Source organism: Crocodylus porosus, unplaced genomic scaffold (assembly GCF_001723895.1).
Source record: "Crocodylus porosus isolate Cpor-Errol unplaced genomic scaffold, CroPor_comp1, whole genome shotgun sequence".
Classification (NCBI taxonomy): Eukaryota; Metazoa; Chordata; order Crocodylia; family Crocodylidae; genus Crocodylus; species Crocodylus porosus.
This window is the reverse complement of record NW_017728920.1, coordinates 5979753-5996322: the sequence shown is the minus strand read 5'-3', so window position 1 is coordinate 5996322 and position 16570 is coordinate 5979753. Positions and strand designations below refer to the sequence as shown.

General features: G+C 44.8%; 1 protein-coding gene across 1 annotated transcript; it reads right to left on the bottom strand.

The window, feature by feature from the left end:
* Positions 1–8916: 8916 nt before the first annotated feature.
* Positions 8917–15858, bottom strand: CUNH10orf35 (chromosome unknown C10orf35 homolog). The gene is made up of 3 exons (XM_019538522.1): positions 15760–15858; positions 14085–14212; positions 8917–10754 (listed from the first exon to the last, which is right to left on the bottom strand). The coding sequence occupies exons 2-3, from the start codon at positions 14175–14177 to the stop codon at positions 10500–10502; spliced, it is 348 nt and encodes a 115-aa protein (XP_019394067.1). The 5' UTR covers positions 14178–14212; positions 15760–15858; the 3' UTR covers positions 8917–10499.
* Positions 15859–16570: the final 712 nt, after the last annotated feature.

Here is a 16570-nt window from a genome sequence, read left to right as displayed (position 1 = left end):
CTGGAACTCATTTATCCTCAGAATTGTTGCGCTGAGAGGGATGTGGATAAATGAAATAGTGTGTTTACTGTGCTAAAAGAGAACTCGCGGCTTGAGACGCTAAGAACATAGGGAGGGGTCGTATCACTGAACCGACCACTAATATCCCTTTACAGTGAACTCCCCTTTCTCATTTCCTGGTATGACTTATTAAATATGGCAAACAAATCCAGTATCCTGCTTAACAGATGGTATCACACAACCTCTGTCTTGTCATGCCAACATATACAACCTCAGTGGGTTTCTCTTTAGGATGAAAGGGGAGAAAATTCTCCAAGCTACTGCAGATTTACAGAGTAGCCATTGTGCTTGTGTAGTATAGATATGAAACAACCAAGTTAACCTCTGGTTAATACCCATTTTACCCTCGTGTAACCCCATTGGGTTTGACTGAATTATTTTTGATTTATGTTCATTAGCAGGAGAGTCTGGCCCTGGGACTTTAGTATTCTACTTATGGCTACCACTTCTGATGCATTTGTTGGCTTGCCTAATTAGAACAGCATTTGGGGGTCTCCATAATGATGGATACTATTGGTCATTACAACAGGTTGGACCTGGGATCTCCAACACAAAAGTATTGGCTCTGCAATTTCAGCTGGAAAGATAACTTTAGCTAATAGGCAGAGTAGATTCATAGCAGCCATGGATCAGGCAATAGAGGTGAACTTATAAAACATAATAAGCAACGAGTGTGCCTACAGTCCATCCTTTTTAGATCGTTATTGGCCTGAGGTTACATGGGGAAGAGTTCAGAAAGCTTTTCCAGCTTCTTCACTGGGTAAGAAAGAGAATTAAGACAAGGAAAAAACAGTCAATTTGGAAGTTAGTGAGCAGGTGCATTTTATGCCTCTCCTACACCATAAAGGGAACAAGAAAAATGCAGCACAAATCTTAAAGGTTCACGTCTGCTCATTTTTTCAGGCTATAATCTTCCAGGGACAGACCATTATGTCTTAATATGTATTTATACAATGCTTAGCCCAGCTGGGCTGTATTATTGATTAGTGTCTCTAGGTACGTTCATAATACATTAAATATTAAAGAATAATCTTCAGTTTGATCTGGATGTGCAAGTGACTCAGTCATACATCTGTCCAGTCTGTCACTTCCCAACTCTAAACAGATGGGCTTACAGCAGGTCCTCAGGATCCAGTTTACTGCAAAAAGGGGGATTTGGAAAGGTTTTCAAGTCCAGATTTGATTTCTCACCTACTATGGCACCCCAGCAGTGCAGGTGCTGGAACAATGAAGAGTAAGACTTGGTCCCTGGCTCATTTAGGAGCCTGCCCTCCAGTTTAGTTGTGCTACTTCTAGTTTAGATGTTTCTTCGTATTTTTTTATCTGAGTCTCAACCTACTCCATGCCACCACACAGCCAGATCTGACTCTTTTACCTTCCTCAACTCTACTGTTTGATTGCTGCGCTTTTTCCCTCCCCCCCCCCCACCTTCTTAGCAGGCATTTCTGATACTTAACTGGGGGAGGGGCTCAAGTTTTACCCCTTCTCTTACCTCTGGCCAACTGCTCTCTTCAAATCCTCCATGGATCTGAAGATAACACCTGGATCTAAAATAACACCATTTAATATGTTGTCATGAGACCCTCAACCTCAGTAGCTAGAGAAATTTGAGGCTACCCTACCAGATATGGCCAGACCTGCTGAGACCTCCAACCCAAAATTCAGTAAAGATGTCAATAGGCAGAAAGGGGAACACCTTAAGAAAGAAGTCCACAATATTTTAAAGTTTTCGGGTTTGGATATATTTCAGGTTAAGTTTCAGGCTAAATTCACACTAGCTCATTTGTGCTTAGTTTTTGCTAATACGCAAATACCTTACAGCAGTTAGGGGCACCCTTTTGACAAGTATGCCTCAAATTAGACCTGCACCCTCCCTGAGTGTCAGTCTAATCCCTTCCCCTGCCCAATCTGCTGCTGTGTTTTCTGCTTCCACCCCTGTGCTCCCTGTTTGCTCTGCTATTCTGCTTTTGGCTTCCTACCCTGTGTTCTCTCTGCCTGACCTGCTGCTTTATTTTCTGCTCCCTACCTTATCTGCCTGTCCTCTCTCCAGCCAGCCATGCACCACACACAGAGACTGCTTGTGCCTTATACCATGCTTTTTGCAGCCTCCTAATACAAAATAAGGGAGGCCAAAACTATGCTAAAAAAACACAGAAAAAAAGATGGTGAGACAAGAAAGAACCGTGGAGAACCTGTCTGGTTTCTCCCTATGGTACAACTTAGATTTTACTTTTCCAAGCTCACTTGGGGCTTCAGGCCTGCAACTTGCAGTCTCCTGTGAGTGCTGCAGTTTTTAGTAGCACTCAGTCACTAAACAGAGCAACAGGTCACTGCTGGGGTTTAGCCGACCCCATGTCAGAGGGAGGAGATGAGAATGCAGTTTCTGCCTTGGCCCGCTCTGCCTCTGTCCAGTCAGAGAGATAGCTAAAAACAAGTCAGTTTATTGGTGCTGAGCCTACGTGATGACTCCCCAATTTCTCTGGCACCAGGTCTTCCTCCTCCTCGAGCCATAACCTACCACTTTCAGCTTGCAAAGTGAACCACACAATAGCAAGATTTTCAGCCTGTTTGCTTTCTCCGTGTCATTTCTGGGGCAAAATTAGGCTGCCCTTGGTTTCTCTGAAAGTGCTCCTTCTCTGATCCAGTGTGGAGGTCAGCATCTTGGAGACCAGCACCACCTATTGGAAGTGAGTAAGCAATGCATGCTCATCCACCCTCTCAAATGAACACTGAATAAAACCCACTGCTGAGTCAACTGACCTGGAGTAACTATTCAGAACTACAGCTTACAGGTCAATGGGGCTCTGCCACATTACAGCACCTGATAGCCCTGCCCTGTGAACCATCTGAAGTTTTGTTAAGATACAAGGTAAAAGAAGAAACATGAACAACAGATATGATAATCTGCTCGGAAGCTCTCATATGGCCCTATCATTGAGCTCCTTGAAGTCTTTAACGTATTTCTCTTCCACAGCCCTGTTGTGAGGCAGCACAGTGTTATTATCCCCATTTTATAAATGTGAAACCAAGATGCAGACCCTCAAAATATTTAGGTCTGTTACTCCACTGAAATCAATAGGACCTGGATACTAAATATCTTTAAGGATTGGAGCCTAAAGGAATTGCCCTAGCTCTCACACAAAGTCTGTAGCAAATCAAGACATAGAACCCAGGTTCCTCAAGATCCAAACCAATGCTCCAGTAACTGAGCCATTGTACATGTTGCTGCTAGTCTATCCAAGCTGGAAACTTCGTCCTTTCTGGCACAAACTACCAGATTTTTCTTAGAATTGAGGAAAAGGAGGAGTTAGAAATCAGGAAGGGACAAGTACATTAAAAAGAATATAACAGTCACTGCTATCTTTAACTAATTCTCAGTCAGGATGCCTGTCAATGCTAGTGATGTCACACCAGGAGGCAGGTCTCACTATAATACATATTTGAATATGTTTTATAAAGCCAGTGTGCAGACGGCTTCCAGCAACATTTCTCATTGGCTAAATACAGAGTCAAAAGTCAGAGCCTGAATCAATTCAGTCTTGGCAGGTTAGTCTGAGCTGCAAAGATTGAACAGATAAGCAAGTAAACAGACAGTCACTTTTGATTCCAGAAATGCAGCCACATGCCTGCAGTGACCCAGGCCAGAAGCTGGAAGGCAGTAGAGCACACCTCCCTGCTCAGCTGGAAAGGACCGCTTGGGTCATGGCTAGCCCACCCACCCTGCAAAGGGGGCTTTGCGGGGCAGGTGCAAAGCATCCTGAGGGACTCTGAGGTAACTTGAATTTGGAGGAGATCTGGGATAGAATTTCAAGAAACCAGTTTAACCTAAATCAGTTAAGTCTGATACTATATCCATCCAGACTTATCTTAAACTGGTTTTGGCCATTTTGAAAGCAGTTTATGCTAACTGAACTTTTGTTGTGTTGCAGATTTGAACCGGTTTCCAATAACTTACACCAGTTTATATGTAATTTCTATCCCTAACCATAGGGGATAAAATCCTTCAAGTAACAGAAGTAAAAGTGTTCATGCCAGGGAGTGGTGGAGCTTATAAGTAAAAAAGTGCTTCTGTGCTCAGACACTACAGGGAAGAGCTGCATTAGAAACAGATTAGATAACAAGCAGAAGAAGAGAGGCCACAAAATAAATGAACATTTCTCTCCCTCCTGTGAAGGAAATCCATATATTCCGCATATTGTAAGAATCTTCCTACACAGAACAGCATTTCTCTGTAGCAAAGAGATGGGCTATATACAAAATCCATTTCAAATGGGACAGAACAGTCAAGTGTTCACAGCTGTTTCATTCAAAATATAAGAAATGACACTGTTCAGACTCCTCTTTATTCCACCAGGTGGCGCACGGCACACTATTCCCTGACACAGGGCCTGTTGCAATCCCAGAGCATCCTGACAATTTTGTTGCTCTTTCCCTGGCTTTGGACCCCAACCAGGGACAATGGAACACAAGTGCTCCCCTTGTCTTCGTTACCAAGATCTGACCCCTGTTACCATCTCCCTTGATCAGAAGCAAGCCAGAACCAGATATTTCCACTGGTTTTCTACCTGTTCCTTTTGCCCTGGTAAATGAGGAAGTGCAGAATTTTTATAAAAATCAGTATGCTGCATGGTGCTTGCAACATGATATATACTGAAGAGAAGATAGATAAGATGACTTAATATGTCTTTTCTGTCTATATATTGCATACAGCTTCATCTGGTAAAACAGAAGGCACAGATTCAGATCTCAGAGTAGGTGTCACAGTGAATGTGATTTTTATTAGCACTCTCTGGTCTCAGTCTGGAGTATAATGTCAGATCTGTCCTCAGTACAGAAAGATGGAGACTGATTCCTCTCCTTTCTTCCTCTCGTATTGAGTTCTAATTTCTATTCTTCTTAGGCTTCAGATAATGGTGTTTCACCACCCATTGACAATGGCTTCCCCACCCCACCATTGATAATGGTATTTCTTCCCTATCAATGTGGAGGGCCAATTATTTTGAAGAGTTCTGGAGGAATCCTGAGATGTCATGTCACCCTTCAATGTTCCTATCTTTTCAGCACAGAGTGATCGGTGCCACACTCCAGGACAAACTGCTCCACTTGGACAGTCTCATGACAGCACTCAGCAGGTCTCAGCTCAGAATGAAAAACAGCAGACAACACTATGCATTAGAACTGAAGTGCATTGGCAAAAGGTGGGAACAAAATACATTTATACACTACATTTTATTCTAAGTGCACTTCACCTTTAAGAATAGCAAAAAAAAATACTGCTTTACCTAGAAAAGTTTGGTTTGACATATTCTGGCACTATGCAGATCAGTAAATTTCCAATATGCATTGGAAGCTTTTCACTCCCTCTGTATAAAAGCAAGTAACAAGTGTTACAGTTAGAGTCCTTATTTTGCACCTTTCTTCCTTGCAATTTATTGTTTATCTTTTTATTTCATTGACCAAGCAGAGTATTTTTCACCTGCTCCCAAAAGCTGATTGTGATATATAAGTTTAACTGCAAATATAAGGGACAGAAAAGACAATAGAGAATGTATCATGGTGATTAGTGCAGTATGAGAACTCAAATGAAACAGTATAGATGAAAGAGAGCCTTTCAGAGGAAAAGACTGAAAGAGATTTTGAAGGAGAGGACAAGAGAAGGAGAAAGAAAAAGTGCCAAACTGATCTATAGCATAGGTAGATGCTGCTCCTCTGACTATAGCTGGGTCCTGCCGCCTCACACCATGGCTCAATTGCTCAATGGCACCATGGCTCAATGGCACTAGGAGGGAAAGTGAAAATGGGAAACTCATGAGCAGAAGATAGGGGGTAAAAAGGGGAGGTTTAGAGTGTGGTTTCCTGAACCCACCACTTAAGAAATCATAAAGTCTTGTTGTTTAATCAAAACCATGGCTAAAATGTAAACACATACTCACGTGCACACGCAAACCACTTGGTTGTAAGTGACACTCTAAGCCCCTTGCAGCAAAAAGCTGTTCACTCACTTTCGTCATCTCTTGAACTTTCAAATGATGCTCTTTTAGGCCCGTGCACACAGAGGTTAGATGAGTGCCCCCTCCCCCACTTCGCTTTGTGTGCCTGATGGATGGCCTGCATGGCTTCCCTCTGCAAGAGATTTTTGTGGTGGAGAAGCCTCCAGCCCCACCACATATACAAGCTGCATGGCCTATTAGGGAGCCCCTTTGTGATGTAATTGGATTTCTCCCCTTGTTAGTTTGCAATGAAAATGTCATCTGTATCAGGGAGGCGCCCATTCATCTTGAATTAAATTCAGTCCTCTCTTTGGTGAGCTGTGAAACCATTCACACTGCAGCAGGCAGCTGCAACTGGAGGCTTCCCTAACAATACCTCATGCTGCTCTGGAAGCACAGCTCCTCCTGCCCGACAGGGCCGGACTGCTGTCTCTGTTGCCCGTATCTGTTACACCTCCCAGCCCATTCCTGAGAAATAGTAACACTCCAGACAATGCAGGGGAACTGGGAGGATGAAAGGAAACTGAAGGCCTTGGCTTCCAAGCTCATGTCTGACTGAGCGTGTCTCTTGAGATCCTCTCAGAGGCGGAAACTCTGCAGAAAAGGAGCCCAAAGAGGAAAAGGCTACAAATTCCATTCTGTGAATCCAAAATTCCATTCAAAATCCTCGGTGTCTTCCATCCCTCCCCCCTGAATGTTTGAGGCCTACTTAAGAGTTAAAACTAAATAAATTATATTAATCATTCACATAATTACATGTTAATTATATTCATGTTAGTAAATTCAAAATTGGCAGAGAGCTCTAACACAGCATGTGTGACTGGCAAGCAACTGCAGGTTCCTGCATGGCTGACATCACATCTACCCAGGAGAAATACCTATGTGAGTGGCTGCTTCAGAATACATGAAGGATTAGCACATAACAGACATGAATATGGTCATGTAAGACATGCACACCTGACACAAACATAAGAGGCATGTTTATCACCCTCATGCACATGTATGGCAAGTCTATCTGACACGTACCGTCATTGATGTGCACTTACCTGATCTGGAAAAGGTCAGGTTTTGATTTCCAGGTTTTGATTTCTAACACGGCTAACAGGCCCTGGTTATTTTGTAATATATTAATTAAAACAAATCTCTGAAACACTGAAATATCTTAGGAGATATTTGTTCACCTAACATATGAAAGTAATATGTTCCGAGTCATGGATGTCATGCCTTTTTCTTGTGGTGAAGATAATTACTGGCTCTAACCTCAGTCTAGGATCTCTCATCTTTCACAAGTTCCCACCACTGATGAGTCATAAAATCACCAATCTACCACAAACCAGATATCCCTTAATATTACCTTAGCGTGGAATGCAGCTCCCTGAACATCAGCAACATATTGTCCCGTGGTGCTGGTATTCATAGAATAGCCAAGTTAAAATGTACAGTACCTCCACTAGCATAGTACCCCTTATATAATGTGGGGGGAGAGAGCAGGGAAAGCAGGTATGTCCAAGTTACGAGGCACAGCACCTTCCATATCAGCACAAACCTATCCTAATTCCTCTGCGACATAGGAAGCAAATTACCTTAAGGTTTGAACAGAAGAACATCCTAATAATTATCCAGAACTGGAGCAAAAAAACCTCAACAATAGCACAGTCAAAGCAACTAGGAGGGGGTAATTTAATCCATGAGTGGTTTTAATTCATTTTTATTAATCAGATTTTAAGGATATATTAAGTTCCTTAGCTAAGTACTGCTTGCTGTGAAAACCCTCCAACCCACTCTGAGCATCCATGCTTCAAATTCAAGCTGACACTGGAACAGTGTCAGCTAAGAGATTATGTCTGGTGATTAACACATCTGTTGTCAAAGCACCCAAATCCCTTGTGCTCACCCTCTTGTTTCTTCTCCACCTCTGTGGAAAGAGCAGTAACAATTTACTAACAGGATTAGTTCTGTCACTTGGGTTCACAATGAGGGCCCCCAGCATTGAAGGCCCATCTCTGTCAGAGCTCCTTCTCAGATGCTCTGCCTCACTGTGGAAGTAGAAGCAGTGAGACAAGGGAAAGATAAATACATGGAAATCAGTAGGGTCATTTCCCTCCGCTGGTTTTCAACTGGGGGACGCAAGTCTAGAGTAGGTTACATAGGAAGCCAGTCAACCCCTGCCATCTCTGCTACTGGTATAATAATTCACATTCCTAAATTAGCTCAGCTGAGGTACTGGGACCATCTCCCATGACACCAGCCTGTCTCTTACACAGTTCCCTTCACGTATGGGTAGTACAGTCCCAAAATGCTATCCACTGCTTGGCCTCTATATTGAAAAACTCTTTGCTTAGGTGCCATTTGCTATGATGGTGGTCAGCCATTCATTAGGAACAGACCTGAGACCATCAAGTTATTTTACACTCGCCACCAGAAGGCTTTCAAAAAATAACACTTTTCAGTGCTTTCCAGTTAAAGATGACTTCAGTTTAAGAAGAGGCACCTAAGAATGTTAACCTAATAGCAGCACCAACGCAACTGAATACAGTATGATGGCACTGCACCACCTCAGTGCTGTCAAGGGTTACTGAAGAATCTTGGTGAGATTCAGGCTCAGCCCCATCTGAGCATATTAGGGTCAACTGACAACTATTAGTCTCCGTTTAAATAACACCATATTAAAAGCCAGGCTTGCTAACCCAATCCCCAGAGTTAACCAGTTCTTTTGCAAGGCTGAGTTTAATAAAGAAAAGTGTTTCTCTCTTAAGTTGTATCTCTACAGATTTCCCAGCACTTGTGGAGCCTCAACTCAGGGAAATACCATAGTCCTGCCACACTCATTACAGGCTTAAGAAAAGAAAAAAATTCAGAGATGAGACCATTTTGAAAGAGAAGTGTGTATTAAGAGTTACAGAACAATTTTATTATAACAAAGTGGCATGTTAAGAGATTTTTCCTGCATCTCATTTCATTGCTTAGCACAAGGTTCTTGTTATCACAGGAAACAGAAAAAGGTTTAAGGTGTTGCTGTTAGCATTTTTGTACTCCTCCAAGGAAAACTCTATTGACAGTCAATTTGTGAGGCACAATTCCTTTCATTTACTCTCTTGTTAGAAGAACAGCAGCTGCCTGCATCCATTACACAGAGATTGTAACATACACACCAGGTCTCACTTATAGAACAATGTCCTTGTTAAAACACACAGGGAGAGTGAACGTGTTATAAGCCACTATGGTCCCCAGTTGGAATTCAGATCTGTATTTGGATATAACTCAAACTTCCCCAACCAGGGAGAATTTTAATTCAGAGTTGTAGTTTGGCCCCCTCTAAAAATATTGGCCTGATGACCAGATCTTGATCTAAATGAGAACTTCCTCCAAAATCCAGATCTGCTGTCTTTGTTGAGGCCTCAGTCTGTTGAGAAGGTGGAGTTATTTTTCACTCATATTCAGCTCTTCAAAGGGAAAGTTCTTAAGTTTTTTGGCCTTGGAGATCTTTTTCACATGAAAGAAAGCTTTAAAATGCATCAGGCCACAGCACCATCTCTCTAATGTGTTTTTATTTCCACTTCTGAAAGTTACCAAAGACTTTAGTGTTCTAAAATGGGCCTCACTCTCCATATACCTCTAGGCCCGATGTCTCATCCTTGCTGGGATCATTCCAGTGGCAGCAAGGATTGAGCATTACTGAAGATGACATCAGTTCCCCACACAATGGAAGAAAGGGAGCAAGTTCTCATTCAAACACAAATATCCTTGGGGTTTACCTGAGCAAGAGAAAAGTGCTAGTAATATCAATTGTTTTATGAGGTTCTTCCATATTTTTATTTTCAAATTTCTTTTAGCCTGTCCACTCTCCATAGTAAAGACCCCTTTCCAGCCCCTTTTTACAACCTTCTAGTTCTCTGTGTATAAGACATAACATGCATCCACTTCATCCACTCTTCTCTCTTAATTTTACCTTCCCCATGCAGTGTTTCTTTGGGATCAGATAAGCAATTACACAACAATCCCTACCTTCTCCAGGATGTTTCAAATTGTCTTAAATCATGCTGGTTTGTTTCTGTACACTTCTGTTCCCATTTCAGGTCTGCTTTCTACATCTTAACTGAAGTTTATGCTGTTTGCATGAACTCTCCAGCTGGTGGCTGAAGTGACTGGTCAAACCAGACCTCAGTCAGACAACCTTCAGGGAGGAACTGCTTAACATGGAAAAATGCTACCACTGGGATTGTGTTCCCTGTGCATCCCAACTCCCTACTGCTACTCCCCTTAAATACTATGCAGTAACACTCTCAGGAGAGAGGGCTATGCACATGCAGAAACACACACTCCATGAAGACACATGCATACACACACACGCACACGCACACACATATATACCCACATGCATGCCTGACAAGGAAACCCACTCTTTCTTTCACCAAGCAGAAAGCAGTAATGGCTGACAGTAGGGCTCTATCATCGCTGGCTCAGGTGTGAGATCACATAGATAAGGCCCACCAACAGCAGGCCACGCACCCCCACCATCATGAGGAGGAAGAGCAGCAGGATGGACATCACCGGCTCTACCACCTGGTTGCCAAGGTTCCATAGGGGGAATCCCATGTTCACAAGCTGCTGGTTGAGCTCTGAGAATGGAGATCTTCCCCTCAGCCTCGCATTCTGCTGCTGCAGTGGAGTAGGACCGCCATTAGGCATTGTGTTGAAGAAACCCTGCAGACAAAGAGAAAATGAACTCAGCAGACTTATGCCAGACTAGTGGAGAGGGAAAAAGCTAACACAAAGCACCAAGAAGAATCTCAAAAACATGCTTGTTTATTAAATCCAGAGTGCAACGTGGTCAGAATTAGCTCCCAAGGGCAATGGAGAACAATGGGGTGCCAAAGCACAAGTGATTGCCTGCCTCTGACAAGCATTTCAGAGGAGCTGTCTGCCTTTTGCACTCTAAATCAAAGGTCACACTGTGGGAAGGGGAATGGACAGCAGAGTCTGTAGGATCATGCCTCTGGGTTGCCCACAAAATACAAAGTCTCTCTCTCGCTCTCATACGTGCATACACCCCCATATCTAAATCTCTTGAGACCAGAAACACAAGCTAGGATTGGAGCCAACTTGATATAAAGTGGAAAGGAACGCTGACAGTTGGAAACAGGAAAAGAGCTGCTGTTCCTACTAAGACTTTCCTTGTAATCTTTGCATGGTGAGGATCTGTGGATCTGGAAGGAACACATCAGGCCAAGCCAGGAAGAAAGGAAGACACATGCTACTCTGAAAATAGATCTCGACCGAATTAATGCTGTTTATACTAGAGGTGTCAAACACATGATCTGCAGACTGGATCTGTCCTGCAGAACCATTCCATCTGACCTGCTAGTAGTCCAGAGGGCTACCAGAAGTTAGGGTTGTGGCCACTGAAGGTGCTCTGCTGACGGACCGTGGACCTTGACAGACACTGCCAATGGTGGCTAAGGGGTGAGCAAGGGCAGATACACCCTGGGGACAAACAATCCCTGGCACACCTACAGGATTGGCAATGCCAACCTGACCTGCACTACGAATGAAAGGGATAATAATTGACCACAGTATGAACATGAACCAGCAGCGTGACATCGTAGCCAGCAGGGCCAACAATACCCTGGCATGCATCAATCGATGCATCTCCAGCAAAAGCAAAGAAGTGATTCTCCCACTCGACTCAGCATTGGCGAGCGCCGCACTTTAACAAGAAGATGGTAAGGCTTGAGGGAGTCCAGAGAAGGTCGGACCTGTATGATCAGAGACTTGCACAGCAAGCCATACAAGGAAAGGCTGAGTGAGACTCTTCAGCCTGAAAAAGAGAAGGCTGAGAGGGGACTTGGTAGCAGCTTACCACTACATCAAAGGTGTATATCAAGGGCTTGGTGAATAACTGTTTACCAAAGCACCCTTGGGGAAAACTAGGAGTAATGGTCACAGACTCCTGGAAGACCATTTCAGGCTCAACATTAGGAAAAACTACTATATAACTAGGGTGTCCAGACTCTGAAATAAGCTCCCTTCAGAGCTGGTGCAATCACCTAACCTGGAAATTTTCAAGAGGAAACCAGACAGTCACCTTGCTGGGGTCACCTGACCCCAGTTGTCTTTCGTGCTTGGTGCAGGGGGCTGGAACTGATGACTTTCTGAGGTCCCTTCCAGCCTTACAATCTATGAATACCCTTTGCTTGTCCTAATACCACCCATCCCTGGATCCATGCCACTACTGCCCATTCCCTCAGCAGCAATACCAGCCACTCCCCAACCCAGGCCTTCACCCCTGATACTGCTTGATGCCCAACCTGGGTGGCTGGCCCCAACTCAGATGCACTGCAGCTGCTGCTAACTGTGAGGATCTGGCCCAGAAGGAGCCCCCACAATCTGTACCCAGCCCAGAGCAAGTTTTACATCCCTGGTTTAGACCAATGTTGGCTCCTCCCACGGGTCACTAACTGTTCACAAATGGATTTATAATACAGTTTCAGTGCAACAGCTGATAGCAGCACAACTGCCTGTTGCCCAGCTGACATAGCAGACCCCAGAGGGGCAGACAGAGGAACAACCAGTGTTTGGCCACTGCACAGATTAAATCTGTGTTTCCTAAAGTTCCCTAGACTGGGAAGTTACTCCCTGTTCCTGCCAATATGCCTACACAACAGAACCCAGCTGCTATAAGACACCACGATACTTGTGCTAATTTTGGAGCTGCTTTTCCACTCCTTTGTGTTTTATTTCGAGTAAACACAATTGGGACCATAGAGTGAACCCTGATGCATTTCCACCGCTACTTGCTATATTCCCTGCTATTCCCAACAGTCCCCTAATACAGGGGTGGGCAAAATATGGCTTATAGGCCATATCCAGTCCACCAATTAATTATATCTGGCCTGTGGGCAGGTGGTGTGGGCAGTGGTTCTGGCTCCAGCCTTTTCTGGTGCCACAGGAAATACTGGGCAAAAGCAGTCCCACCTATATACACACCCTCCTGGCACCACACAGCAGGCCCTAGGCAAGCTGCACTCAAGCCTTGCCAACTCTGGCTCCGGCCTTTGCTAGCTCTATGTGGAATGCCAGGTGGAAGCAGCCCCACCAGCCCAACTCCACACAGCAGGCCCTGGGTCAGCCATGCTTAGGCCCCAGCCCCAGCTTGGACTGGACCAGCGGTGCCCTGTGTGCCCGTGGTTTGGAGCTGGCGGGAGCCACCCTGGGCACTAGGACTGTGCAGTGGGCACTCTGCACCTGTGCTCAGAGGCAGTGGAGCTTCCCTGGTACCTCTCAACAGGTAAAGCCCTAGTCCCACCTTGCCTCTTGCAGCACTGCGAGCCGGCCCAGCCACCGGCTACCTCCTGGCTCCAGCCAACATGGTTCCCATCCCATCTGCCCAGGTGAGGTTGCCCCCAGCACCCTGGGGCTGGGGCTCCTCCTGGAGGAAGGAGGACCTCCAGACTGCAGGTGGCATGTCAGGGTACAGGCAGAGGCAGGAGCTCCATTGTGATTTGGGGGTGGCTCGGCAGTGGCAGGGCTCTGCTGGAGGCGGGGGTGTCCTCCCTTGGCTAAGTGTCCTGCTGGCTGGTTTTATTTCCCTTGGAAAAGCATTTTATTTTGAGCTATTATGTAAATTACTTCTATATGCACTATGCAAAAAACATAAATCAGGACAAAACATTTTTTTTTAAATAAAATTAAAATAATTTATAGTAGATGTTTGATTTTCAGCATATGATTTCTTTAATCTAAAATGTGTTAAAATTATATTCTCACCATTAATTTTAAGGGTGTGGCCCTCAACAGCTCACCAAAACTTGTTAAGTGGCCCTCCGGCCGAATAATTGCCCACCCCTACCCTAATACCTTGCAAGTACAGTGCAAAATATTCTCACTCATCTCTGTCTTGCCTAGTTCTCAGAATAAAGCATGAAGAATTATGCAGTTAAAAAGAGTGGTTAATAGTGATGCACCCCCCATTTCCTCCAGCAATTATAAAATGCACTGCATTTTTCCCCATATTTTCCTCTTCTGTTGCCTTACCCGCCGGGAAGCATTATCCCTCTGCTGAGTGCTTGCTCTCACCCGGGGGTCATCATCCTGTACAATATCTCCATTAGCCAAAATTCGCACCATCCTCCGGGTCACACAGTGTAGCTACCCAGTCACACCTGTAACACAGGAAAAAGTGCTTAGAGCAGTGGTTCAACCTTTTTAGACTCAAGGCGCCCCTTGTTAGACTCAAAAACCCCCTCAGAAAATGCCAGGTTCATTTTCACTCTTTTTTTTTTCCTACAGAAAAATAATAGAGCAATTCTTCTGTGGCAAAGAACTCAGAATGACCACAGCAGGGCAGAATGTTAGTTTAACAATATTAATTTATCCTGTGTATCATGTTTGCACACCTAACAGTGCTCACATTGCATGGCACCCTGCAGCACCTTTGAAAGGATCTCAAGGCACCCCAGGGCACTGCAGCTCCCTGTCTTAGACAGAAAGTACCCAGAGAAAAAGCTCAGGGCCCTATCAGACATTCAACACTGATAAAAGGGAAAACAGGGCCATGTAAAACAAATTAACCATCTTGGGCCAAACTGCAATAAAAGCAAGTTTTCCCCAGCCTTTGCATGACTGCACAAGGGCCTCTGAGGAGTGTAGGTAGTGCTCACTCCTGCTGCTTGCCACAGAGCAGATAGAATAAAAGGGATTTAGGGGCAGGGGGCAGTTGGGGCCATCACCCTATAAACATATTGTTATGGACACAGCAAAAGTCCCACTGCCAGAAACTGAAAAAAAACCTACTCTGAATATTAAATCCCCAGGGGAAGAAATATCTGGCTTGCTTCAGAAGAGCTAAGAGAAATAGCAACTGAAAGTATCATATGAACACAGAGTTTGAAACTGCAGTAATGTCCTCAGATCTCCTTTCCTACCACCAGCAAACCTCACAACTATTTTGCAAGTCTGAAGAAATCTAAAATAAACTTTCCCTCTTGCAAGAGGAAGCCTCTAAGAATCAGAATCGTAAGTATATGTATGAGGGCTCTGCAGAGCAGTATATTTTGCGCTAGAATTTAATAAATATACATTTATCCTGGTAAGAATGAATATCTATAACAGCCCAGGAAAACCAGTGAAGACCATGGGTAGGTGTCAGGAAGCTAGTCACTCAACCTGTGCCTCATTATAACTCAGCATACACGAAGCAGTTGGCTTAAAATCTCAGCCGACCTGTACTTTTGCCATTAATTCAAAGTAGCTTTTAATCCAATTAGAATCTTGCAGGAGGTCACCAAGGGCCAACACAGCACACTCCCTTACCCCATGCATAAGGGACTGCTCTTTCACCCCAGGACTGTTAGCAGCATGTTTCCCTTCTCTGAGAGCTCCCAGGCATTCAGAGTGGCCTGTAGCCCTGTTTGCCTTTTGGATTTGAAAGCCGATCTTTCCCATCCTGACAGACCCGTGTACATGCTGACCACACTACTGATGCTGTGCAGATGGATCTAAGTCCTTCCTCTGTCACATCCATGGCTTGGATCAGCCTGGGCACAGGGTCTGCTAGGATCCACACAGCAGGTTATCCCTGCAGCCTCTGGGTTTTTTTACATAGCTGTCATTTCGGCAAGGAGCAGATGTGAGAAGGCACAGAAGGAAGCAGAGACTCTGCAGCTCCCTGAGAAGGTGCTCTGCAATCTGCCAGAAAGAGCAGACTCACCTTTGTGATTCTCTCCCCGTTTACGCCATCCAGGGTCCTGCTTCTGTCACTGACACTTGCTGCCAGGCTGGTGCTTCCCCCAGGCTGACGACACAGGAAGCTGAAGGGATTGAGGGAGAAGGCAGCTTCTCTTCCAGACAGACTCTCCAAGACAGAGCAAATCCCCCTTCAGGCTCCACAGCAAACTGCAGCTCTGGCGGATTCAGAGCTCTCTACACCAGTCCCCTCTGGCCACCGTTGTCCTGAACCCCTGCTCCTTGCCGCACATGTTTGCTCACACTGGGATGCTGATCCAACAGTCAGAGTAGCCCTGAGACTTCAGCTTGATACATCTGAAATCTGGGCATGGCAAGTGCCCTTGGTTCAAAGAAAAAGTGGGAAAGCACCCCAGGGACATGGCCCTGCTGGCCACAGCCTAAGAAGTCCTCTGCAATTCAGGCCATATGCCTCCAAAGCCACAGCGCATTGCTGATTTTCACAGAGCTCTCCCCCATCCCACAACTCAGTGTTGCAAGACAGTTGAAGAACAAGCCTCCAGCTGATTCTCTAGCATAGGATAAATTCACAAACCAGATTTAGGATTGAGTTTGGGGCCAGATCATTAGAGTTGAAGACCAGCTTGTTGACCTGAGCAAATGTTGAACCAGTAGTCAGTTCAAAGTTGTTATTAGTGCCAGTTAGTGCACTTGAGTTGTACACAATTTGGCACAAGTTTCTCAGACCAAACTAAGTTTAACACTCTTAGCAACCTAGATCTCATTTCCAACCAAAGGCTGGCTAGAACAAGGTCTGAGGACACCTGAATAAAGTT

Coding starts and splice junctions, on each gene's coding strand:
- CUNH10orf35 (XM_019538522.1), bottom strand. CDS start 14,177: ATGGTGCGAATTTTGGCTAATGGAGATATTGTACAGGATGATGACCCC. Junction 10,755..14,084: donor GGGATAATGCTTCCCGGCGG/GTAAGGCAACAG, acceptor CTTTGTCTGCAG/GGTTTCTTCAACACAATGCC.